Source organism: Nansenia antarctica (genome assembly GCF_963989245.1).
Source record: "Nansenia antarctica genome assembly, chromosome: 16".
In the NCBI taxonomy this organism is placed as follows: Eukaryota; Metazoa; Chordata; class Actinopteri; order Argentiniformes; family Microstomatidae; genus Nansenia; species Nansenia antarctica.
In genome coordinates this window covers 16,759,931-16,785,466 of record NC_137686.1, presented here as the reverse complement: position 1 = coordinate 16,785,466, position 25,536 = coordinate 16,759,931, and the positions used below count along the sequence as shown (strand labels likewise).

The 25,536-nt window shown below is 49.2% G+C and overlaps 2 protein-coding genes across 2 annotated transcripts; both read left to right on the top strand.

Moving 5' to 3' along the window:
- Window positions 1-348: 348 nt before the first annotated feature.
- On the top strand, window positions 349-10,037 carry ncstn (nicastrin). Its single transcript, XM_080546641.1, has 17 exons — window positions 349-415; window positions 1,900-2,001; window positions 2,163-2,286; window positions 2,489-2,610; window positions 4,008-4,153; window positions 4,636-4,780; window positions 4,983-5,095; window positions 5,501-5,653; window positions 5,810-5,914; window positions 6,080-6,157; window positions 6,322-6,491; window positions 6,659-6,761; window positions 6,992-7,087; window positions 7,217-7,304; window positions 7,750-7,916; window positions 8,307-8,519; window positions 8,939-10,037. The coding sequence occupies exons 1-17, from the start codon at window positions 358-360 to the stop codon at window positions 9,059-9,061; spliced, it is 2,106 nt and encodes a 701-aa protein (XP_080402767.1). The 5' UTR covers window positions 349-357; the 3' UTR covers window positions 9,062-10,037.
- Window positions 10,038-15,774: 5,737 nt separating this feature from the next.
- Window positions 15,775-20,025, top strand: LOC308171554 (vang-like protein 2; the record flags this gene model as incomplete). The annotated part of the gene is made up of 7 exons (XM_080546420.1): window positions 15,775-15,860; window positions 16,130-16,253; window positions 16,767-17,374; window positions 17,705-17,838; window positions 18,652-18,790; window positions 19,105-19,351; window positions 19,765-20,025. The coding sequence occupies exons 1-7, from the start codon at window positions 15,790-15,792 to the stop codon at window positions 20,023-20,025; spliced, it is 1,584 nt and encodes a 527-aa protein (XP_080402546.1). The 5' UTR covers window positions 15,775-15,789.
- Between the last annotated feature and the right edge of the window lie 5,511 nt (window positions 20,026-25,536).

Genomic DNA, 25,536 nt, shown 5'->3' with positions numbered 1-25,536 from the left:
TCAACTAATTTACTGGTGGACTTTGCACGACTCTTAATCCAGAAGTGATTTATGCTTGTATTGTATATGAATGAATGGTAGACCGAACATCAAAGGCTTGATGTGGGTCCTGTGAAAGGGGAGGTAGACTGGAGATTGATAAACGTGAATTACGACTATAATGATTATAATCTCTCATTCTTAGTTGGGGGAACGCAAAGTAGAGTAAAATAAAGCGAAAACGAACAAAGATGTGTGTCAGCAGGGAGATGTTTCACTGCCATTTTGATGAGGTCAGACCCTCAGAAGTCTGCATAGCGGAAACCGGAACGACAGCACTTCCTGTGTTTTTACCAGTTGTTCCTCCAAACCAGGAAGATGGGGTTGGAATCGTCGAAATGGGTTATAATGTTCTTAGTGTGTTGGCTCTGCAAAAGTAAGTTTGTCGTTTTTTTGGTTGATCTGTTTCTTTCATATATATTAATAGCGCTACACGTGTCTAGATCGATAGATGTTGGTCTCTGTGTTGGTGCTCTGATCACAGTTCCATTGTACCTCCCAGCTAACCAAACTAGCTTAGATACCAACATCATCACTCCTGTCAACTGCATACAATTGCATGTATGCATGTACTGCAATATATCTGGTTTACACCATCAACGCTTACCCACAGATAGTGAAACCAACCGGTGCTTTAGGGTTGATTGATTAAGCAGCTAGCAGGTAGCTAACGACTGAGTTGCACTTAGCTGGTACTTCTAATAATAATAATAATAATTCATTAAATTATATAGCGCTTTTCCGAGGCTCAAAGACGCTGGAATAAAATAAAATAATAAAATAAAATAAAAAAATAACTTCTATATTCCCACCAGAGGAGAGGTCAGTCACTCTCAGCGTGACCGCGTCGCTCGTGATCTCTCTCTCTGTCTCTCCCTCTCTCTCTGTCTCTCCCTCTCTCTCTGTCTCTCTCTCTCTCTCTCTCTCTCTCTCCCTCTCTCACTCTCTGATCTCTCTCTCTCTCTCTCTGATCTCTCTCTCTGTCTCTCTCTCTGTCTCTCTCTCCCTCCCTCTCTCTCTCTCTCTCTGTCTCTCCCTCTCTCTCTCTCTCTCTCTCTCTCTGTCTCTCTCTCTCACTCTCTCTGTCTCTCTCTCCCTCTCTCTCTGTCTCTCTCTCTCCCTCCCTCTCTCTCTCTGTCTCTCACTCTCTCACTCTCTCTCCCTCTCTCTCTCTCTCTCTCTCTCTCTCTCTCTCTCTGATCTCTCTCTCCCTCTCTCTCACTGTCTCTCTCTCCCTTTCTCTGTCTGTCTCTCTCTCTCCCTCTCTCTGTCTCTCTCTCTCCCTGTCTCTCTCTCTCTGTCTCTCTCTCTCTCTCTCCCTCTCTCTCTCTGTCTCTCTCTCTCTCTCTCTCTCCCTCTCTGTCTCTCTGTCTCTCTCTCAGTACAGTACAGTACAGTGGAGGGCATCGTGTAGGATTTAGCTAATCTCAAAAGTTCACTGGTCGGTTTTTATTTCATTGGCTGGGGGGGGGTCATTCGTGATTTAAAAGTAGGCCACCAGGGATAGTCGTGGTGGCCTAGTTAGTTGGTTAGTGAGTTGGATTGGTGATCAGAAGGTTAAAATCCCACCTGGAAACAGCACTACTAGTGTGCCCTTGAGGCTAAATGACTCCAGGGAGACTGTCCCTCCCTGTAATCGTATTTTTTTTTTTTAAATTTAAGTTTAAAAACTGCTTATGAAAATGTCACCTCTCTGGACTTGACAGGACATGGATGATCATGTATCGCTGCGTCTTGGTATTTTTGTAATAATAATACAGTACACTTCACCTTCAATAACGAGAGCCTTTTTTTCATGATGACATGCACCATTTACAAATGAACTGGCTTCTGCAATTGCATCATCCTTTTGTCTTCCAGATGTGAGTTGTAACGCCGTCGAGCAGAAGATCTATATAGAGCTGAACAACACTGTCCCATGTGTCCGACTGCTCAATGCGACACATCAGATTGGCTGCCAGTGTGAGTGACACACACACACACACACACACACACACACACACTTCTCACTACTGCTCACTGTTCACTGTATCTTTGCTGTGGTTCTGGTAATGCCTTGAAAATAGACCAGTAGCTGTGTTGAAGATCGATTAACCTAGACATTGTCTTATTCTGTGTGTCAGCCTCCATATCAGGTGACACAGGTGTGATCCATGTCCTGGAGTCAGAAGATACTCTGGACTGGGTTCTGAGCTCAGGACCCAATCCTCCTTATATGGTCTTGTTGGAGTCGCATCTCTTCACTAGGTAGGCCACACACACACACACACACACACACACACATTTTTCTGTCCCACATTAGGATCAAACACGCTCAAATGAACGATTGTTCGTCTACTCTTTTCCTATGGACCTTTCTCTTAACGACATCCCTACACACCCTTAGGCCTATACAGCTATAGGGTATTCAAGGTTCAAGTCGCTCACGCACAACCGCTTCCCTCTACAGGTCAGTCATGATGAAGATGAAGAGCGCCTCCAGGCGGATAGCTGGGGTCGCCGTGGTGATCCCCAACACTAGCCCGCCTCAGGGCTTCTCGCCGCACACTAAGTGTCCCAACGAGAACACAGGTATGTGTGAGGTCTGAATGGTGAGGTCTTACCCGCAATGAGGGTGAGGTCAAAATGACCCCCCCCATAATGGTGAGGTCAAAATGACCCTATAGTCTTGGGTAGGGATGGGACGATTATCGTTTTTATCGTTAATCGCGATAAAAACACCCGCGATAACTTAATCGTGGAGAATTTTAATTATTTGAATAATCGCATAATCGTATGTTATTAATAAACTGTGTTTAACAAATGTCTGGCGCTATTTTTCAGCCTAGGCTACATTACTTTTGCAGTCAAGTTAGCGACTGTTACTGTAATATAATTGCAATTCCTCACATGAGCCGCGCGCGAATATCCTCACAGAACTTGTCTCGCGCTATTGTTCAGCCTGCATGGGTAACGTTACTGTCAAGTCAGCCTTGTCAGTCAGTCACTAGGTAACGTATGCTAGCCTACTCACCATGGCTGGTGAAAAACTTTAGACGGGATACTGTCATTGGCCTTCCTTGTTATTACCAGGCAGTGACAGTCTATGGCTGCAAAAGGCACGGTCGCCCCTAAGCTTTAGCAAATATATTGTGGTTTACTTAATACTGTTCAGCACTTGAGGTTACATTCAATGCATGACTTGTGCTATAGGCTAAATACAATGATTAAAGCGGCAAGTAGCAAGTGTGCGCATCAAAGGCATTAGGCACGTAACATCCATGCTGTATAAACACATGACAACCGTCCGTTATTTCCCGAACTTTGCCCGAACCCCCTGCGAGGACCCGGGGAACAACGGTACGCTCCCCGCGGCTGCTATCAGACTGGCCGCGGGAGTGAGTGTTGAGGGAGAGAGGAGACGGCAACCCTCGCTCGCCATAGACTATATCCCTACTCGTCTCTCCTGAGCTCGGTTGTAACGTGAACCGTGGAATACAGGATATGTTAGATGCTTTACAGTAATTCCCCAAATGACCAGAAAAGGAAGTTAGATTTGTCGCTGGTCGCTTTTGACTAATTAAGTCGCCAAGGGGCTCTGGAAGTTGGCAACACTGGGAGTGCGTTCTTTAAACTTCCTTGGGTACGTTAATGAAAGGTGCTGATTGGCCGAAAAGGAATTGCTCTTTCTTAAGGACCCGGATTATGGCCAGAGATATGTGCCACTAGAATCTGAATTTGAATTACTGACTTAAAATGTCCTAAAAATACAACAAAATCTAAGTTAAAGTGATTACAGTGTGTTTTATTGGCATTAAAAAAATAAAAAAGTAATAATAATTTAATTCTCGCGATAATATCGTGGATCGCGATTATTTTGCCCACGATAATCGTGACATGACATTTTCTAATCGTCCCACCCCTAGTCTTGGGTTAGTGAGTGTGGTGCTTGGTTTTCCCTTCTCATTGTCTTCCACCTTTCCCTGTAGGTGTGTACTCTGATAGCTATGGGCCTGACATGGCACACTGTAACACCACCGTATGGAACCCTGAGGGGAATGGCCTCTCCTATGAGGAGTTCTCCTTCCCTGTCTTCTCCCTGAAGGAAGACAACGAGACAGAGGTCATCCGACAGGTGAGGGGGGGCGGGGTCACACAATCTGAATTGTTTTGTTGCCCAAGTATATTTGCACATACAGGAAATAGACTTGGTGAGGTTGAGGTCAAATGGCTAAACTACCGCTTCAGTCGAATGTGTGTTGTTATTAATATTAGGGATCAAACTCTATCGGATAAAAAACATCACATTATGGTCATTGACTGTTTTCACCTGAATAGAGGGTGTGTATTAGTCTCTTTTTTGACCGGAAGACAGGAAGGATGGGTGCAAGAGAGGAGGGATGACATGAGGGATAGGTCGATTGGCTGGAGGACCCTGCGATTACATGGCATGCGCCTAAGTGAGCTACACCACCCAGCGTCTATTAGTCTCTTAAAAGCAGAGTTATCTTGAGTTAGCCATGCTAGGTGTCTGGGTCCTGCCCTGTTTGTGTTGTGTGTATGTACGTACGTAGGTTACCCTTCATTCTGTTAAATGTAGCCCCTCCCTCCTTTCAGTGTTACTATGAGAACAACCACGTGGTGAACGGCAGTGCCCCGCAGTACCCTCTGTGTGCCATGCAGCTCTTCTCCCACATGCACGCCGTCACCGACACCGCCACCTGCATGAGACGCAACGACATCAACTTCAGCGTTAACCCAGGTACACGTCAACAGAAAGAAAGGGAATAGTCAACACACACACACACACACACACACACATACATGTATACGCAGACAGATACGCATGCACGCACACACACACATACGCACACACAGACACACACACACATACGTGTATACACACACACACATTCGCTTACTCAGTCTCTGTCTCTCTCTCTCTCTCTCTCTCTCTCTCTCAGAGATGGTGTGTGATCCTCTGGGTGATTACAACGTCTGGGCTTCCGTGCGGCCAATCAACAACACCGCCAAGGGCCACAAGAAGGATGAGGCTGTTGTCATAGCAGCAGCCAGGGTATGTTGTATTTTCTGTTTGTTTATTGATTGATTTGTAATTTATAGACAAATGACTCTCTTCCTCTCCCCTCTATCTCTCCCTCTCCCTCTCCCTCTCTCTCTCTCTCCCCTCTCTCTCTCCCTCTCCCTCTCTCTCTCCCTCTCTCTCTCTCTCTCCCCTCTCTCTCTCCCCTCTCTCTCTCTCTCTCCCTCTCTCTCTCTCCCTCTCTCTCTCTCTCTCTCTCCCCTCTCTCTCTCCCTCTCCCTCTCTCTCTCCCTCTCTCTCTCTCTCTCCCCTCTCTCTCTCCCCTCTCCCTCTCTCTCTCCCTCTCTCTCTCTCTCTCTCTCTCTCTCTCTCTCTCCCCTCTCTCTCGCCCCTCTCTCTCTCTCTCTCTCTTTCCCTCCTTTTTCTCTCCATCTGTAGCTGGACAGCAGGTCGTTCTTCTGGGATGTGGCGACGGGGGCGGAGGGCAGCATCTCAGGGTTCGTCACTCTGTTGGCCGCCGCCCAGGCGCTGCGTACCGTCACGCAGGAAGCCCCTCCCCCACGGAACATCCTCTACGCCTTCTTCCAAGGGGTCAGTTCTGACATCGATCTGTCCACTATCAATCGTCAGCGTGTCTTATGTAATGTAACCCACCATGTGTTATCGCGTGTGTCGTCTTTCCACATGTGTATGATTTGCGGGGTGTTTATTTAGGATATGTGTTGATGACGTGTCTCTTTCTGGCAGGAAGCCTTTGACTACATCGGCAGCTCCCGGATGGTGTACGACATGGAGCACGAGCAGTTTGTGATCGACCTGGACAACGTTCACTCATTCATTGAGGTTGGACAGGTAAAGACATACACACATGCTCCTGTTTCATGGGTAAACACACACACACACACACACACACCAAAAACAGGCACTTCCAACTCAGTAAGAGCACACATGGACACAAATTCACGTCATAGAATAGCGATGATGATCTGATGTGTAATGTCTCCTCCTTGCCTTTAGGTGGGGATACGCAACGGCGCTAACCTCTATCTCCACTCTGACCCCGTGTCCAGGAGGAACAGCAGTGTGGAGGAGGAGGTGAGTGGCAGGGGGGGGGGGGGGGCAATGAGCAGGTTTAGCCGAATCACTGAGTGAATCAACTTGGTTGTGTTAGACATGGGATTCTTCCACCCTTTTACCCCTCTTAACGCTAATTTATCTCTCCCTCTCTATCCGTCTCTCTTCTGCTCTCTCTATTTCAGGTTACAAATCTGTTGACCAACCTGAAGGCAGCCGGCGCCGGGCTCAGCTTCTCATTGGTTGAGCCAACTGTCTCTCAGCCTCTTCCGCCCTCCTCCCTCCAGCGCTTCCTGAAAGCTCGGCCAATCCCAGGGATTGTGCTTACAGACCACCAATCGGCTTACAACAATAGGTAAGAGTTGGACTAGTCCGTTGTCGTCAAGGTTGTTTGTTTTTTATCACTGCAGTAATGCTCATAATAATAATAATAATAATAATAATAATAATAATAATGATTGACATATGGATGGGTTCCTTCATAGTTGATGATTTGTTTTGTCCGGTTTAACCGTCGCGCAGGTTCTACGAGAGTCTCCATGACAACGCTGCCAACCTCAACCTGACGTATCCACCTGACATGAGTCCGGAGGAACAGCTGGAGTTTGTGACTGACACTGCTACGGTACTGTTACCATAGCAATACCACTGAAACTCCCAATACAGTATTCATTGATTTGAAATGAGATCCTCTGTTTGTTACGATAAGACCTATCTCTGTCTGTCTGTCTGTCTGTGTGTGTGTGTCTCTCTCTTTCTCTTTCTCTTTCTCTCTCTCTCTCTCTCTCTCTCTCTCTCTCTCTCTCTTTCTCTTTCTCTCTCTCTCTCTCTCTCTCCCCCCTTCCCCCCTTTCAGGCCCTTGCTGAGGTGGCTACCATGGTTGCTCGTGCTCTCTACAAGCAGGCCGGGGGACAGGACTCACTCACCAACATCATCGCAGACCCCAAAATAGTGAGGCTCAACCCTTCATGACCGGGCTCAAGTTCTATTGCATGTCGCACGCATCTCGTTGAATGGAACTTCATTGGGACAATAAGCAGGAATTGCAGATGTGAACTGAACGTTGTCCGTCTCTCTCAGGTTACCCAGATGCTGTATGGGTTCCTGGTCCAGTCCAATAACACCTGGTTCCACTCGCTGATGGCCCCAGAACTCAAGAGCATTCTCAGTGAGTACGGAGTGGTGGTGGCCTAGTGGATAGTGAGTTGGACTGGCCTAGTGGATAGTGGACTGGAGTTCAAATCCCACCTGGGAACACCACCACTAGTGTGCCCTTGTACGGCACTTAGCCCTAAGTTACTCCAGTTCCCGGTAATCTCTAATTGTAAGTTACTGATGATAAATGGTGTAAGTGTAAAATGTCAAATGTAACCCACCCGTAGATCTACATCATCAGTATAGAACAGACAAAGCCAGTGCACAGCCGGGTGGAACGGGGTCAAGGCAGTTTGGGTCCAGTTTGGGCTACAGTCAGGGGTCCGCTTGATACTCCTTTTACATTAGGAGCATAACACATTGTTACACATCCAAGTATGAACACACAGACACAGACTCTCATCCGTACGGCGCACGTACGGAGTCTTTAATGTTTGCCGTGTGTCGGTGTCTCTCAGAGCCCAGCCCGCCAGAGTACTACGTCGGCGTGGCCATGCAGTCCATCCCGGCCAAGACCCCGACCCGGCTGGTCCAGTACCTCCTGGCCAACCTGACTGGGACGGCCCTCAACCTGACCCAGACCGAGTGCCAGAAACCTGACGACCTGCCCTCCGAGAGCAAAGACGTGGGTCACACTCTGTCTGTCTGTCCTGTCTGTCTGTATTGTCTGTCTGTCTGTCTGTCTGTCTGTCTGTCTGTCCTGTCTGTCCTGTCTGTCCTGTCTGTATTGTCTGTCTGTATTGTCTGTATTGTCTGTATTGTCTGTCTGTCTGTCCTGTTTGTGAGTCTGTCCTGTCTTGTCTGTCTGTCCTGTTGGTGAGTCTGTCCTGTCTTGTCTGTCTGTCCTGTTTGTGAGTCTGTCCTGTCTGTCTTGCCTGTCAGTCTGACAGATGTATGTAGTCTGTTAGACTGTTTGTCGGTTAGATTTAAAACCAATGCTTCGGCGCAGATGCTGAAAAACACTTCTAATAATTCTCTCTCTCCCTTTCTCTTCCTCTCCCTCTCTCTTCCTCAGCTGTACTCCTATCTCTGGGTCCAAGGTACGGTCCCGCCCAACGGCACGGAGAGGGAGGCGTTCTGCGTGCGTGCGACAGTGCGCCTGACCAAAGCCGTGTCCCCTGCCTTTGAGCTGGGGGAGTACGCTTCCAAAGACTACAGCACGTGGACCGAGTCGCGGTGGAAATTCATCAAAGCCCGGATCTTTCTAGTGGCCAGCCACGACCTGGAGGTAAAACCGCACTCTGGACCACTTAACCCGACGTGATCCATGTCTGTTTAATCCATGACACTTCCGTTAATTAGGTCTAAGTGGTTCGACTAGTATGCCTCAGTGAGTCTCGGTAACAATCATTGTCAAGCTAAAGAGAGTTCGATAATTAACTTGGTTTGGGGTAGCTCCCTAAGGCACATTGCCATGTAATTGCAGGGTCCCTGGTTCGTTTCCGGCCATCAACCTATCCCGCATCTCATCCCATCTCTCTCTCTCACCCGTCCTTCCTGTCAATCTCTGCCGTCTCTATCCCAATAAAGCAGAAATGTGCACAAAACATATAAAAAAGATTAACTTGCTTTGTTTATGCTACAAAGGGTAATGGTTGAGGTGGGTAAAATGAGTGAAAGTGACCATTCTTTGGTTCCATCTCCTAGATGCTGACGTTGGGCGTGGGAGTAGCAGTGTTGCTAACCTCCCTGCTGGTGACGTACTTTGTCAACACGAAGGCCGACATCCTCTTCAGCTCCGCAAGGGAGCCCGCTAGCGCCGCCTACTGACCACCGCCTGCAGGCTTTCTAACCTGTGACCAGCCAGCGACCACTACTCTCCCAACCAAACAAGGACAGATTTTTTTTTCTTTTTCTTTTTTTTTTAAACACATGATATAGGTACAACACAAGCAGGTTAGGCAGAAACAGATTGTTTTTTCGGCTATTTCACAGTTGGATGACAGCCAATGGACTCATACTGTGCGGATGAGGTTTGATAACACATGACTGGACTGTACTAGGCTGGCCTGGGTGGATCTGGAATCAGGGTCGGGTAGCACTGGTCTGGGTCAGCCGGCTGTCAGCCAGTGTAAAAGATGTTCATATTTGTTTTTGTTTTTGTTTTTATTTTGTTGTTGAATAATGTTTTGTTTACTGCATCATGTCATGGGAGTAGGCACTACTCTTGGTTTGACCTTGGAACGTTTAAGGTGTGTGTGTGTGTGTGTGTGTGTGTGTGTGTGTGTGTGTGTGTGTGTGTGTGTGTGTTAATGGGATGTGCGTGTTAATGGAAGGTGTGTGTTTGTGTGTGTGTGTGCATGTTAATCGGATGTGCGTGCGTGTTAATGGGAGGTGTGTGCGTGTTAATGAAGTGTGTGTGTGTGTGTGTGTGCGTCTGTGTGTGTGTGCACAGTATATGTTGATTGCGATAGTATGTGCAATAACTTTCTTTTTGTTGTCTGTAGTAAACTGATCAGTAATTTCTAATGAGAATGAAACATTACCTGGGCAAATGGACTTTGGATGTGGGTTGAGCTGAATGACCACTACTTAACATTCAAATTTGCATATAGAAATAGTATTATTTTATTTGGTTTGCCATTTTTCAAAATCATGAAAGCCATTTTTGTTTTCATTAGGTAAAACTCGCTGAATTTTATGACATTATGTCAGAGGTTTTTATGTGTTCATGGACATTTTGTTAAATGATGGTGACCTTTGACCAACTGGGAAATAAGTTTGTGATTATTGCCTTGGTAACTAAATAAACATGGCTTCTTTTTCAACCCTTTGTTGTTTTTCCTCTACTATATCCATATGCTTGTGTCGACAGCAGTCGAGGCTGGTGGAGGTAGAAATCGGAGGACGGGCTCATTGTAACATATGGACCAGAGTAGGGAATGGTTTTAAACACATGTTTGAGACGATTCCTCATTCCATTCCATGCATTACAAAGACCACTCCTTTGATTTTGATCTCCACCAGTTTACAACAATTGTTGGGGACGGACAGGATCTCTCTCTCTCTCTCTCACACACACACACACACACACACACACACACACACACACAGTACACTTACCAAGTGATCTAAGTGTTCAATTGGATGGTTGAAAGAGAAATGTTTGGAATATTTCAATGAAGAGTATGTGGGCTATTCAAGTGATCAGGGGGGCTACTGTAGGCCTCCGCTTGGAGGTGGTACCAGGAGCAGCGAGTGGAGGAGGGGCAGGGCGTCGGGGGCGGGCCGGGCTGAGAGGGGGGCCGGGCTGAGAGGGTTAACCAGTTTAGGGGAGAAAAAAAAGAAGAGGAGAGTGAAGAGAAAATACCTGAATGGATATTTTGGAATAAGTAAGTTGTATTTTGGCGTGGAAAGAAAGGGGGCTACCTCAGCGTTGATGTGAACAGTCAAAGATGTGTAGACATTGGAGGTAAGAGAGAGAAATAAATTAGGCGCGGGGGGGAGAGAGAGATCTCATGTCCCCGGAACAATAAGTCGGCCAAAAGGCAGTGGGTTTTCACTCGAGCAGCAGACGGGGAACTTTAGATCGGACCCCTGTCCTGATCGGGCCTATTGTTATTTCCACAGAGGGCCACGTAGCGATCTAACCACATTTTGAACGTGAGGTTTGTAAGGGGACTACCCCCCAGCAGCAAATTCGGGAGAGATCAGCTATCCTCATCGCTACGGCATGGGAACTTGGCACTGAGGAACACGTTTGGGCGATCGTGCGATTTTTTTCCGCAAAAAGGTTGGTGTTTTTGTTGAAGTGTTGCTTTCTTTCATTCATAGAACTTAAAGCGTCCCCCTTTTCCACCAAAACGGGAAAGGAAAAGTGGTTCGCTATCTATCGGGGGAAACCGATCGCCCTGAAAAGAATGGATAGTGGCCGGGGACTCTCTCGTCCCATTGTTTGCCATAAACCCTCATAATGGAGGACACCAGATCTCGCTTTACGCCGCATAACTGGGCATTCATAACATAACTCATTTATTCGCCGGTCTCTTTTTCAAACAAACACTTTAATGTCTTACTTATTTATTTTTGGGTTACACGAGTCTAGTAGGCACATTGTTTCCTTCGATCCTTTGTGGTTGTTGGAAGGAAATCGTTCAATAATTAATGGTGCTTGCTTCCACGGCCAGACCCCGTTCCACCCGGCCAGACACTGTTTGTTTCGGCTAACGTTGTTACATTGCAAGGGCTCTCAAGTCTCACGCATTGGGCGTGAGACACAAGGGTTTGAAATGCAGCGTGTGAACGGGTTGAAATGCGTGTGTCTCACGCGCCCAATGCGTGAGACTTGAGAGCCCTGCATTGTGTCGGATTCTGCAGAGTGTGGTTGCTACAAATGTGTTACACGGTTTTGGTCTCAGTGCCGCATGTTAGAAACGCAACGAAATGAGGTTTTAATTGTGTTTTCATGTGGCTGTAAAAAACGATCAAAGCAGCTCTAGGCGTGTTAGTGTCAGATCTCAGATGAGCCATTATTTCCATTTCAAAGAATGTGTTACAAACTTCAGAAGGACTACTAGAAGATTCAAGTTAAAAATCCCTTGAACAAACTGTAACAAATTACATTCAATTCATCAACACAATGTCTTATCATTCCCAAAAGGCTGTATTTGACCCCCAACTAACAGTCTTTTCTTTTCACTCATTGACTCTCATAGGTTTTGTTGGCCTGTTTGAGAATTCCCAGGCTATTATCGCAGCTGCCTGTGACTCTCCAAACAAACAGGTCTATAGATACCCAAAGCTAAGGCACAGTGGGTCAGCTCGAACCCAACCCAAGGGCTCTGATATGATGTCAGAATAGTTAGCTGTGCTTGTGCTAACTGTCTTTCTACTCTTACAACAATAGTATACCAAGTCTCTGTCCGTTAGGGCCCAGGGTCTGTTTGGTTTGGCCACTCCCTGTCTGTCAGATTTGCGCCCCCACACCTGCCCCATTTCCTAGCAAATGGGCACAAAGGTTGAGCGTTGCAGTTGTCTCATTTTTCAGTTGCTTCTCTCTTGTCACTGTATTCAGCTGTGTGTGTGTGTGTGTGTGTGTGTGGCCCCTCATGCTCTCCCACCGGAGATGGGTGTGTGCTTGTTTTCGCAGTTGCCATTTCCCTGGTTCCATGGGTTTTTCGAAGAGATTAATCATCTGACAGATGAGCCTATAGCTATTCCACCACGGTAGCTTGTTTGTTCTTTTTCTACTGCCACATTCGATAAAGAGTTTAAGATTTGATCGTTTTATGAAACAGGAGGAACTGGCTTTGAATAGTCTGTGTGTGTGTGTGTACGGTTGGTTACTGGAATGACTTGCCTCCCCATTACACTCACAAAGCGCCATTAAGAGAAAGGCAGGCAGAAAGATGGGTTGTGTCTTCTCCAGCTAATGTACTGTACTGAATGGACAGAAGGAGCCTGTGATCCTCCCTGGGAGTTAATGAGCCATGCATGATCACTTACTCCTTCAGAAAAGCTTTGCCTTTGGCGTCGGCTCCAGAGAACAGGCAGACCAGACGGGGACCGTGTTCCCTAACGTCAGACTACGGCACCAGATTATTCTGCCTGTGTACCTTTGTTACATGCTACTGTAATCGGACATGGCCGATTTAGGATTTGGTTTTAGTTTTTCCATTCGAGGTTCTGTGTCTGTGAGTAAACGCCCTACCGGCGCAGACAGCCAGATGCATCTGCCTCTGAGAGAGAATCTGAGCGCATGTGTACATGTTTTGTTTTTTCATTTGTATGTAACTTGGTTTGCTATAAATAGGTCTCTGTCGGACATGACGGTGATGTGGTCGAGCGAGGTTGGCATGAGAGGGACAGAGGAGTCCAGGCACCACAGTTCATTAACTAGGTCACAGGACCCTGGGGGAGGGGGGGGGGGGTGAAGGATGAAAATGAAACCCTATCCGTCCGTTTCTCCAGCACAGCAGACCACACCTAGGCTACACCTTGATCTGGTGTTGGTCCCGTGGAGAGCCTGATGGAGGTAGACATCGTGTTCGATACCGTTCCTCGTGCCGTTGAATTCCATGCATTACTACAAGCCCCGCCCTCTGATTTCCACCTCTACCAGCCTCCCCTGTGTTCATCGTACCCCTCAATATCGAGCAGACAAGCAGCCGTATCTTTTAGACTCAAGTTCAGATCGTGGCGACTATTGGCTTCATGCAAGCAAGCTACAGGTCTAATGACCAGGCTATGTATCGTGGGCCTCTTGTTTAAACTATGCTGTCTTTGTACTGTCCTCCCTATTTTCAGGCCACATCTCCTTGAAACACATGATATTGTATAGCTCTCTATTCTGCGTGCTGCTTGCCACACCCGCCCGCTAGACGAATACAGATCGACTTGACTTGACTTGACACAGCAGCAGAATGAGCTGCGGGCCTATCTCCGGCCTAAGGCTGCACCAGGGCTCCGGTGGAGATTATTGATAGTGCTCCTTATCAGCATGTGACGAGAGCTGGAGTTCAACACCAGGGTAGAGTGCAGCTCCAGGGGGTTTTATGGGTCGTTACAAAGGGTAAGAAAGATGGTTTATTGGTGGAGCCAATGGGCCACTTCCTAAGATGTGTAAGTCAATATAGTCGCATAGAGTCTCATAGAGAGACACACACACACACACCGGTATATATACTGTCTTGTTTAGAGGGAGGGAAATCAAGAATCGAATGGCAGCTTGAATGGAGTTTGTTGCTTCATTTAATGACCTGTAAGACATTGGATACTAATTATATCCCCCACAAGACAGATCGGAGCCTCCAATTAACATGACAGGCCCCGCCCCTTATCAATTGAGCGTGTGACGGACGTCGGCCTGTATGACTTTTCTGACTGTTTTTGGGGAACATGTTTCTCAGAGTAAGGGAGGGTGCCATAAGGTCATGTTTCCATGGTAACTGTCAACCTCAAATCCCCTCCAGCTGAACACCCTCTTTCATCACCATGGCAGCGGGGAGGCCCTGTTACCCAGGGGACCAAGGGAGACCAAGAGGGAATGTGAGATGGGGGGTGGGTGGGAAGGGAGAGAGAGCGAGAGAGGGCAAACAAGTTTGTGAAAACACAGTAATCCAATATGGCCGCCTTTGTATCAGAGAGAACTGTAGGGCTTGCCTGAAACTTAGAAGCTCATGGCAGACTTATGGTTTGCAGAGCTACGCTCCACTCATGTGATGAGGCTGAAGACGTTGATGTGGCAGCCAGAGCCAAAACCAAGGCTTTAGGCTTTACCCCTAAAACACGCCTCAACCTCAGCAGCGCGTGTGCGTTTAATTTCGGCGTTGTTAACGGGTTGGAGCAGCCATAGAGCGAGTGTGAGGCGTGCGTCTCAAGCGTGTCACGCTGGCTGCCGCGGCACGCCATCTAGAGATTAGGACTCGCCTATTTATTTATTTATTTTCCCGTGTGCCGTGCACGTTGTAGGCAAAACTCAACGTACAAAGATAGGGCTGGCAGTAGCAGCTCCGCAGTTAGAGCCACAGAAGACACACAGCCAGTGTGGAAGCTGTAACAGTGAGAGCCGCAGCAATTCCGCCACACACACACACGCGCTGCTGAGGTTGATGCTTGCGTTTTAGGGGTTAGCTTCGGTGGATAACACAGTCTTGGGTCACTCAGACAACCCAGGTTAGATGCAGGGATGGCAACTTCCAGAGGGTCCTGTGAGTGAGATTTGTTGCTTTTTTTGCATTGACACAAGGGGGGGGGGGGGTCTGAGATCCTCATTACGCTCATTTCAAGCTATTCTAGGTATTTTGCCATGACCCCCCATGATCAAAAGTGGCAGAAATTCCAAACGACAGAATGATAAGAGTATTTTAGACTCGATCTCAATTTGGGACATTTTACTTGGCGTAAGACCGTGAGGGAGGGAGGGGAGGTGGGGGGTGTTCATATCGTCACGGTCAGTGCGTGGGAGTTGGCGTTGGGAACCGTGTAGACAGTTGATTGGTTACATTAGTGCCTGGGTGGCTCATATTACCCTGCTGATGTCTGTCAGCTGCCGGGGTTTCTACCGCCGACGGGAGGACGAGGTCAGACGCCAGCGTAGATGAAGTCGTTTTTATAGACCCACACTTGAGTGATTACAAGTTGATGTTGATGTTATCACATTTCAGCTGTAACTCTTCTTCAAACGAGGAGTGTGGGTTGGCCTGTCACTGTTTTTTTCCCCACTAATTCTATCCTCCTCTGTTCTATTTCAGGACCTATCTTCTACTCCCTTATCCCACCCCTCTCCCCTTTTTAATCTAGCTTTTCTTCTACCGCCCCTCCTTCCTCTAGTCCACAATCTCTCTCTCTTTCTCTCTCTCTCTGCTCTCCCTCCCGCTCCCTCTCCCTCTCCTCCGGCCTCCAAGATAGATTCCCTCAGGAGTAAGGTTGAGCTGTTGAAACTGCCTCTGGCCTTGTCCACCAAGTCCATCGCCGAGCGCAAGAGACAGCTGGGCGGAACCGGGGAACGAGGCACGGGGGGAGGAGGGGTCCTCAAGCCCCGCCCACCGGCCCGAGACATGGACAACGAGTCGCAGTACTCGGGCTACTCCTACAAGTCGGGCCACTCACGCAGCTCCCGCAAGCACAGGTATGAGATGGATAGACACACACACATACCTACACACACACACACACACACACACACCTACACACACCTACACACACACACACACACACACACACAGCTGCCTACCTACACACACACACACACCTAACTATGTACACCTACCTACCTACTTACACACACACCTACCCTCACACACACACACACACACACACACCTGTCCGCTTGAATTGTCATTCTACACACATTTGAGTGAAACACTCCGGTCACCAGTTCCTGTGTTTGTCCTCCAGGGATCGCAGGGACAGGCACCGCTCCAAGAGCAGGGATGGCAGCAGCCGCGGGGACAAGTCTGTCACCATCCAGGCTCCAGGCGAGCCCCTCCTAGACGCAGAGTCCACCCGCGGGGATGACAGGGTCAGGAATCACTGCCTTCTTTGTTTTTTCTCTAAACACCCCCCCCCCCCGCCCCGCCGCCGCCCACACGTTCCTCCCTCAGCCACCGCATCTCATAGTTCCTGACCCATTCAGATCTCAACCTCTCCGACGCGTGTCTTCACGTCCAATGTCTCTCTCTCTCTCACTCCGAGATCCGATACTTTCCGTTCTTCTCTGTGATCTCAGTGCCTCTTTCATATCTGCGTTGACATTTTTAACCGTTTAGCACACGCTTTTATCCAAAGCGACTTACAATTAGAGATCACAGGGACGGTCTCCCTGGAGTAATTTAGGGCTAAGTGCCAAACTCACTAGTGTCAGTGTTCCTAGGTGGGATTTGGACTGATCACCAGTCCAACCCACTATCCACTAGCCCACCACCACCCCACATCTCCCTGATACTGCCTCTGTCTCCCCCTCCCCCCCCCACCCATCCCTCACGCTCTCTCTCGTATGTCTCCCCTGACCCCCCTCCCCCTCCCCCTCCCCAAGGACGACAACTGGGGCGAGACCACCACCGTCCGGACGGGCACGTCGGAGCACAGCGTGTCCAACGAGGACCTGACGCGCGTCTCCAAGGAGCTGGAGGAGTCGTCCCCCCTGGAGTGCCGGCGCTTCCTGGGCCCCGTGCTGGGCGGCTGCCTGGGCCTCTTCGCCCTGGTCACCCCGCTGGCCTTCCTGATCCTCCCCCAGGTGCTGTGGCGCGACACCCTGGACACCTGCGGCACGCCCTGCGAGGGCCTCTACCTCTCCCTGGCCTTCAAGCTGCTGGTGCTGCTCATCTCCTCCTGGGCGCTGTTCCTGCGGCCGCCGCGCTCCACGCTGCCGCGCTTCTTCGTCTTCCGCTGCCTGCTGATGGTGCTGGTGTTCCTGTTCGTGGCGTCCTACTGGCTGTTCTACGGCGTGCGCGTGCTGGAGCCGCAGGAGCGCGACTACCGGGGCATCGTGGAGTACGCGGCGTCGCTGGTGGACGCGCTGCTCTTCATCCAGTACCTGGCGCTGGTGCTGCTGGAGGTCCGGCACCTGCAGCCCGCCTTCTGTCTGAAGGTGGTGAGGACCACGGACGGGGCCAGCCGCTTCTACAACGTGGGACACCTCAGGTAAGTCTGTGTGTGTGTGTCGTGTGTGTCTGTCTGTCTATCTGTGTGTGTCATGTGTGTGTCTCTGTCTGTCTGTCTGTGTGTGTCGTTCATGTGTCGTGTGTGTGTGTCTCTGTCTGTCTGTGTGTGTGTGCACGTGCGTGCGTGCACAGTAGTAGGGCGGCGGTGGTGGTGGTGTTGATGATGCTGATCTATAGGATGGGAGTTCTTGTTACCATGGTAACAGAGATCATTCATACTTTTAAAGATGTATTACGGTTATATCATCATGGCCCGTAGGCTGACTGTGACAGTGTGGACATGAACCTGGATGGTATCTCTGTGTTGCAGCATCCAGAGAGCGGCCGTGTGGGTGCTGGATCAGTACTACACTGACTTCTCCGTCTACAACCCCGCCCTGCTCAACCTGCCCAAGTCCATCCTCACCAAGAAGATGTCTGGCTTCAAAGTCTACTCCCTGGACGGTAATACAGCCACAGCGATTTTCTATTTAGCGTTTTATTACACAGGTAGGCTAGGAGTGATCTTACGCATCCGTATGGGTGGCGGCGGGAGCCTAGAGGTTCGAGTGGCAATTGGAAAGTCACTGGTTCGATCCCCGCCTTAGGAGGGAGCTGCATGTGCCCTTGAGCAAGGCACTTAACCCCTAATTGCTCCAGGGGCGCCGACACCCTGTGCCTAGGGCAGAAAATACCAAATTCAAAACAATTGACTGACAAGTTGATTGCATGGCGAATAGAACTATTATTATTATTATTACATATACCAGTACAACATGATTTTCCAGTCGGTGGATGCAGCTTAGTTTGTTGTTTTTTGAGGTGTCAAGCAGTCCAAGTCCAAAAAGATGAATATATCCGGTTTGTTTCCAATTCTATTGTTGCAAGCTGTAGTGTGTTGGTCTGTTCCTGGTCTGGTGAGAACTGTGTGCTCTCCTCTACCTGTGCCTCCCATTTCCTGTCATCTGTGCCCAGACATATATAACTCTGTTCTTCTAAAGACCAATGTCCAAGATAATACTGCAAAATAATATGACATGCCAACAATAAACATAAATGGCTCCTCCACATGGAACGGAATGAGGAATGGTATCAAACCCGCACGTGTCCTCATTCCATTCCATGCGTTACAATGAGCCCGTCCTCCGATTACTACCTGCCACCAGCCTCTCCTGTTATACACCCTCTTCATCTCTCTCTCTCTATCCGTCTCTCATTCTGTAAACCCATCCATTTGTCCGTCCACCCGCCCCTCTGACTGACTGATGCGTTGCTCAGCAGAGAGCAGCACCAACAACTCCAGCAGCCAATCCCGAGCCATGATCGCCGCCGCCGCCCGCCGGAGGGACAACTCCCACAACGAGTACTACTACGAGGAGGCCGAGATGGAGCGCCGGGTCCGCAAGCGCAAGGCCAGGTGAGGGGTGTCACAGGCCTGGGGCTGTGGGGTGCCATGGGGGGGGGGGGCAGATGAGGAGGCGTCATAGGCCTGAGAAGGGGGGGGGGCATGGGGGAGTTTGGGGTGGGGGGGTCTTCTCTTCTCTTCCTATCCCCCCCTACACTCTAGGGAGGGAGGGGGGGTGAGAAGAGAAGAATGATAAGACTCAGTCGGTCATTCCCCCTTCCCCCTGTCCTCCCTCGCTGTCTTGGCCGTTCCTCTCCTGATGACGACGAAGACGAAGATGATGAAGATGATGATGATGATGATGATGATGACTGTTGTGTCCTCAGGCTGGTGGTGGCGGTGGAGGAGGCCTTCACCCACATCAAGCGTCTCCAGGACGACGACCCCGCGGCGACGTCGCCCAAACACCCGCGGGAGGTGATGGACCCCCGGGAGGCGGCCCAGGCCATCTTCGCCCCCATGGCCCGGGCCATGCAGAAGTACCTGAGGACCACCCGCCAGCAGCCCTACCACAGCATGGAGAGCATCCTCTCACACCTGCAGTTCTGCATCACACACAACATGACCCCCAAGGTGAGACTGACACACAACATGACCCCCAAGGTGAGACTGACACACACACAACATGACCCCCAAGGTGAGACTGACGGACTCTCGTCGTTACGGCCTCCTAGACCAGAGAGATTAGAATGTGTAGGCTGCACACACACACACACACACACACACACACAGTGATCGACATGCTAACACTCCCAGTGTGTACAGGGCAAGGCACGTTTATTTGTATAGCGCACATTTCATACAACAGGGGCAGTTCAAAGTGCTTTACATACAGCATTAAAAAGATTAATCAAGAGGAGAAAAGTAAACAGATTAAAAAAAATCAAGTAAAATGATAGAATATACTGTATATATAGATAAATATTTAATGAGATAATGAATAAGATAATAAAAAAGACATGGAAAAAAACATTTCTCTCTCTCAGGCTTTCCTGGAGCGATACATCAGCCCAGGCCCCACCATGCAGTACCAGCGTGAGACCGGCAGGGGGCGCCAGTGGACACTAGTCAGCGAGGAGCCGGTGACCTCAGCCCTGCGTCAGGGTCTGGTCTTCTGCCTGCGCCGCCTGGACTTCTCTCTGGTTGTCACGGTGACGCCCCTCCCCTTCCTGCATCTCGGGGAGGAGTTTATCGACCCCAAGAGCCACAAGTTTGTCATGAGGCTGCAGTCTGAAACCTCGGTTTAGAGGCGGGGCCAGTGGAGAGCTGATGTCATTGGCTACACGGGGGGGGGGGGGGATACTGAAGTAGATCATCAAGTGATGAACCTTCCATTGAACCATCGTTGTAGATGTTATCTGCCTTGTGATAAGCTAAAAAAAAAAGTTCCGCCCCAAAACAGAAGATGGATGCCTTGCTCATACTGTGTCTCTGTGTTGTAAAGTAATGTCTTTATGACACACTGTCAAATTCCCTTCTTTTCCTAAGGGAGTTTATTTTTTATTTTTTCACGATTTTGTCGATTTTTCATCTTTTACTGCAACCACTGGAATACATGGCTGTGTAAACTCACCACCACGACAGGTTCTCTATCTGGCCACTAGGGGGGGGGATTGCCAGAGATTGCTCTCTGGTTTCCCCTTCCTGATGTCTTACAAATGGACCAATCAGAGAAACCCGCACACAACACAGCAAAGTTGGTATAGGCCTTACCGCTGGGTGCCAGTGTGTGTTGTGCTTGACACGATTAGGAGAGTGGCCTGTTTTTTTATTTAGGGGTGTGACCTTTTTATTTTTTTTATTACAGGATGTATGTGCATTGAATTAATAAGGTATATGTTGTTGCCTGTCGGGCCTAACTGTCTCTCCCTCTGTTTACAAAGGAGCTACATTCCTGAGCTTGTCGTAACTGTGTCCGACTCCCAAACACCTATCTCAGATAGAGTTGTAATCGAGTCGTAGATTCCAAATATAATGTGGCTCTCGTCTCGTTACATTTCACACGGTCCTGTTATCACACTTGAGGTAGAAAGAGACGGTCTGTGAATTACATTCCAGCCTCAGACTCTCTTTCTCTCCACAGAGACGGTCTGAAGAAGCCATAATGGCGTCATGAAGCTGTTCTTTTTCTTTTCTTTTTTTTTTCTTCTTTTTTTTTCTTTTTAAAGAACGGACTCGCTCTTCCCTCTTGTGATTCGCCCCCGTTGTTCTTCACCTCCTCCACCCAAGACCACTCTTGACCAGAGACGTGTGATTGTAGCCTCACTGCAGGTCCGTGGCAGTCGTAGCAGATCACCAGATTGTGCCACGTTGAAAAACAAAACAAAACAAAAACAAAAACAGTTATGCACAGTTATGATTCTGAATGCTGCATCCAAGCAACAGCCTTATTCTCTTACTTACTACATGTGTGAATATGAATGTGCTCTGGCGAAGAACCACTACTCTGACCACTATAAACCTCTGAAGGTCCTTCTAACCCAGATGCACAGTAACTGGTAGCCTGTGTTGTTGAGACTACGTCCGTTCCCAGAATATTGTGTGTCTTTATCGGGGGAGTCTGGGTGGAGGGAGACATCAGAGGACGGAGGAGGCTCATTGGAATGCATGGAACGGTATTAAACGTTACGGGATGGTATTAAACACATGTTTAGTATACATTAACAACGAGCCCCGTCCCAAGATGTCGACCTCCAGTCAGCCTCCCCTGGTGTCTATCTAGCTTTGGATCTGAGCCACAGTGTAACTGCCAGTTACTTCCAGTTAATTGAAGCAGTTTTAACTGAAATGCCATCCACGTCTCTAAGAGTAGTGCACTACAGACGAAACGAACAACACTCAGAACTGGTTTGACATGAATGATGATAATTACCCCCGAAGGACTAACTGCAAATGATTGTCTTTCCAAACATTTTTTATGCATGCTACAGCTTTGGGTTTTAAGTACATTTTATATGAGCTTGTTTGCTTTTTTTAAATTCATTTTTATGATGCCTAAGTTATGATAAATGCAATTTTAAAAATGTTTTTACTTTTTTTGGAAAAGAGGTGGCTTGTACAAAGATTTGTAGATTTGACTTGTATTTTCTTCCTTTTTGGTAATTGTAGCTTGTATAGTGTGCTAGATGTTTTTGCATTATTAAACCATTTTCCTGTGCGAATGCTCTTCCTGTGACTTTCTCACCCCCCCGCCCACACACACACACACACACACACACACCTGACTGATGGTGTGACGCCCACCGTATTCTCTTAGTAAAGATAACACTGTAGGCCTTCTAAAGACAAACTAAATCATTGTAAATGGGAAGTCCACACAGAAAGAGGAAGCTATCTTATCTCAGCCTGTTTCTCAATGTTTAGCCAGAACTTAGTGGAAGACATGTCGAAACAGTAACTTGGACTAAGACATTGAAGTCTCAGAAAGTCCCTTTTCCTGGTCATATTTAATGTGGTCTTGCTCCAAGCCTGTATACAGTATAGTGAAACCTTCTGTACATGCATCACCGTCCTACACATCAGGGGAGGCTGGTGGAGGTAGAAATCAGAGGATGGGATCATTGTGTCTGATACCATTCCTCATACCGTTTCCATGCACGACAATGAGCCAGTCCTCCGATTTCTGCCTCCACCAGCCTCCCCTGCTACACAGTGTATGTGTCCTTTTGTGACGACTGCTTAATGCAGCAACACCAGGCCAACACCCTCGTGCATTAAAATGAAAGCTCGCGTCAAGCCTTCTGTAAAATGTTCCTCACGCTATATTGGATTGAGCTTTTAGTTACATGATTGGCTGCTGTGGTCTATATCCATCAAAAGTTCATCAGAAAATGAATACCCACCTTTGAATTACAATTTCCCTCCATGTGTAACAAAATGCATGAATAACGTACATTAGCAGCAATCTTATGCATCAGAAATGGGTGTATATATTGCAGTACTTTTTCACTATCTACACTATCTCTGTTGCATAAGTCATGGACAATTCTGGGGGAGGGGGAGGGGAGGGCCTGGCGTGTGGTTACCGGGGTTAGAGCTTTGACATTAAAACGGACACTGTAAGCCCTTGACTTCCTGCTAACTGCACTGATGCTTTCTGTTCCGAGGTGTCAAGAACCAGACAACACACAGCCATCAAAATAGACGTATCTAGTTCGTATCTCTCTCTATCCCTCCGTGCGCTGACCTGCCACCCAAGATAATGATGATGCAAGGCCCCCCCCCCTCCCCCCTCCCCAGGACGACAACTGGGGCGAGACCACCACCGTCCGGACGGGCACGTCGGAGCACAGCGTGTCCAACGAGGACCTGACGCGCGTCTCCAAGGAGCTGGAGGAGTCGTCCGCCCTGGAGTGCCGGCGCTTCCAGGGCCCCGTGCTGGGCGGCTGCCTGGGCCTCTTCACCCTGGTCACCCCGCTGGCCTTCCTGGTCCTCCCCCAGGTGCTGTGGCGCGACGCCCTGGACACCTGCGGCACGCCCTGCGAGGGCCTCTACCTCTCCCTGGCCTTCAAGCTGCTGGTGCTGCTCATCTCCTCCTGGGCGCTGTTCCTGCGGCCGCCGCGCTCCACGCTGCCGCGCTTCTTCGTCTTCCGCTGCCTGCTGATGGTGCTGGTGTTCCTGTTCGTGGCGTCCTACTGGCTGTTCTACGGCGTGCGCGTGCTGGAGCCGCAGGAGCGCGACTACCGGGGCATCGTGGAGTACGCGACGTCGATGGTGGACGCGCTGCTCTTCATCCAGTACCTGGCGCTGGTGCTGCTGGAGGTCCGAATTTGATTGTCTTTCCAACATTTTTTTTATGCATGCCACAACTTTGGGTTTTAAGTACATTTTATATGAGCTTGTTAGCTTTTTTAAATTCATTTTTATGATGCCTAAGTTATGATAAATGCAATTTGAAAAATGTTTTTACTTTTTTGGAAAAGAGGTGGCTTGTACAAAGATTAATAGATTTGACTTGTATTTTCTTCCTTTTGGTAATTATAGCTTGTATAGTGTGCTAGATGTTTTTGCATTATTAAACCATTTTCCTGTGCGAATGCTCTTCCTGTGACTTTCTCACCCCCCCCCCCCCCACACACACACACACACACACACCTGACTGATGGTGTGAGGCCCACCGTATTCTCTTAGTAAAGATAACACTGTAGGCCACTCTTGACCCAGCCAACCTCTCCAACTACCGCCCCATCTCCAACCTACCATTCTTCTCCAAAACCCTAGAGCGCGCTGTCGCTGCCCAACTTCACTCCCACCTCCAATCCAACAAACTATACGAACCCCTTCAATCTGGCTTCCGCCCACATCACAGCACTGAAACAGCCCTGGTCAAAGTCATCAACGATCTCCTCACCTCCGCTGACTCAGGTGCCCTCAACATCCTAGTTCTACTAGACCTGAGCGCAGCCTTCGACACAGTGTCCCACTCCATCCTCCTTCAAAGGCTGCGCCAACTGGGTGTTGAGGGCACCGCCCTGGACTGGCTCACCTCCTACCTCACCAACAGACATCAGTTCATCTCCCTCTCCGGTCACACCTCCTCCTCCTCCTCTGTCACACAGGGGGTCCCACAAGGCTCAGTCCTCGGCCCCCTGCTCTTCCTCTGCTACACACTCCCCCTCGGTCACATCATCCGCCAATTCAACCTGGACTTCCACTGCTACGCCGATGACACCCAGATTTACATCACCACAAACTCCACCCAGAACCCACCCCTCACTCACATCGAAAACTGCATTTCAGCAATAAAAACCTGGCTCACACACAACTTCCTCAAACTCAACAGTGAAAAGACCGAAGCCATCCTCATCGGCACCAAATCCACCCTCAATAAAACCGGACCCATCACACTCACCATCGATGACACTACCATCACCCCCTCCCCCCTGGCTCGCAACCTCGGCTTCATCCTGGACCCCACCCTCTCATTTGATCCCCACGTCAGCTCCATCGTCAAGACCTCCTACTTCCACCTCCGCAACATAGCAAAAATCAGACACTGCCTCTCCCCGTCCGCTGCTGAATCCCTCATCCACGCCTTCATCTCCTCCCGCCTTGACGACTGCAACTCCCTACTCACCGGCATCACCTCCCGCTCCCTCCATAGACTCCAGATGGTCCAAAACTCTGCTGCACGCCTCCTTTCAAACACCCACTCCCGTGACCACATCACTCCTGTCCTCCACTCTCTCCACTGGCTCCCCATCAAAGAACGCATCCAATTCAAAATCCTCATCCTCACATACAAAGCCCTCCATAGCCTGGCCCCCCCTTACCTGACTGACCTCCTTCTCCCCCACCGCCCTACCCGTACCCTCCGATCCTCATCCATTGTTCCCCTCACTGTCCCACCCTCAAAACTCAAAGGCTTCGGTCACCGTGCCTTTTCACGAGCTGCACCCCGCCTCTGGAACTCTCTCCCCCAACCACTCAGAGACTCACCCTCACTTCTCACTTTTAAATCCCACCTCAAAACCTACCTGTTCTCCCATGCCTACAGCCTCCCCTACCCCTAGCCATCTCCCCCATCCCGGCGCCCCCGCCCCCCCCCCCCCCTTGACACGCATACAACCTCCCCTACCCCTACCCATCTCCCCTAACCCTGCCACCCCCCTGATATGCATACAGCCTCCCCTACCCCTAACCACCTCCCCTGTCCCCACCACCCCCCCCCCCCCCCCCCTCCCCGTTCGCTGACTCTGTGTTCCATGTTACTTGTTGTTTTTGTGTTTTCCGTATCCCCTATATTGTCAGCGTCTTTG

Excerpts from the sequence above, each read along its gene's own strand:
- ncstn (XM_080546641.1), top strand. The coding sequence starts at position 358 with ATGGGGTTGGAATCGTCGAAATGGGTTATAATGTTCTTAGTGTGTTGG. Across the intron at positions 416-1,899 it reads AGTGTGTTGGCTCTGCAAAA|ATGTGAGTTGTAACGCCGTC; the intron begins GTAAGTTTGTCG and ends TTTGTCTTCCAG. Across the intron at positions 5,915-6,079 it reads CATTCATTGAGGTTGGACAG|GTGGGGATACGCAACGGCGC; the intron begins GTAAAGACATAC and ends CCTTGCCTTTAG.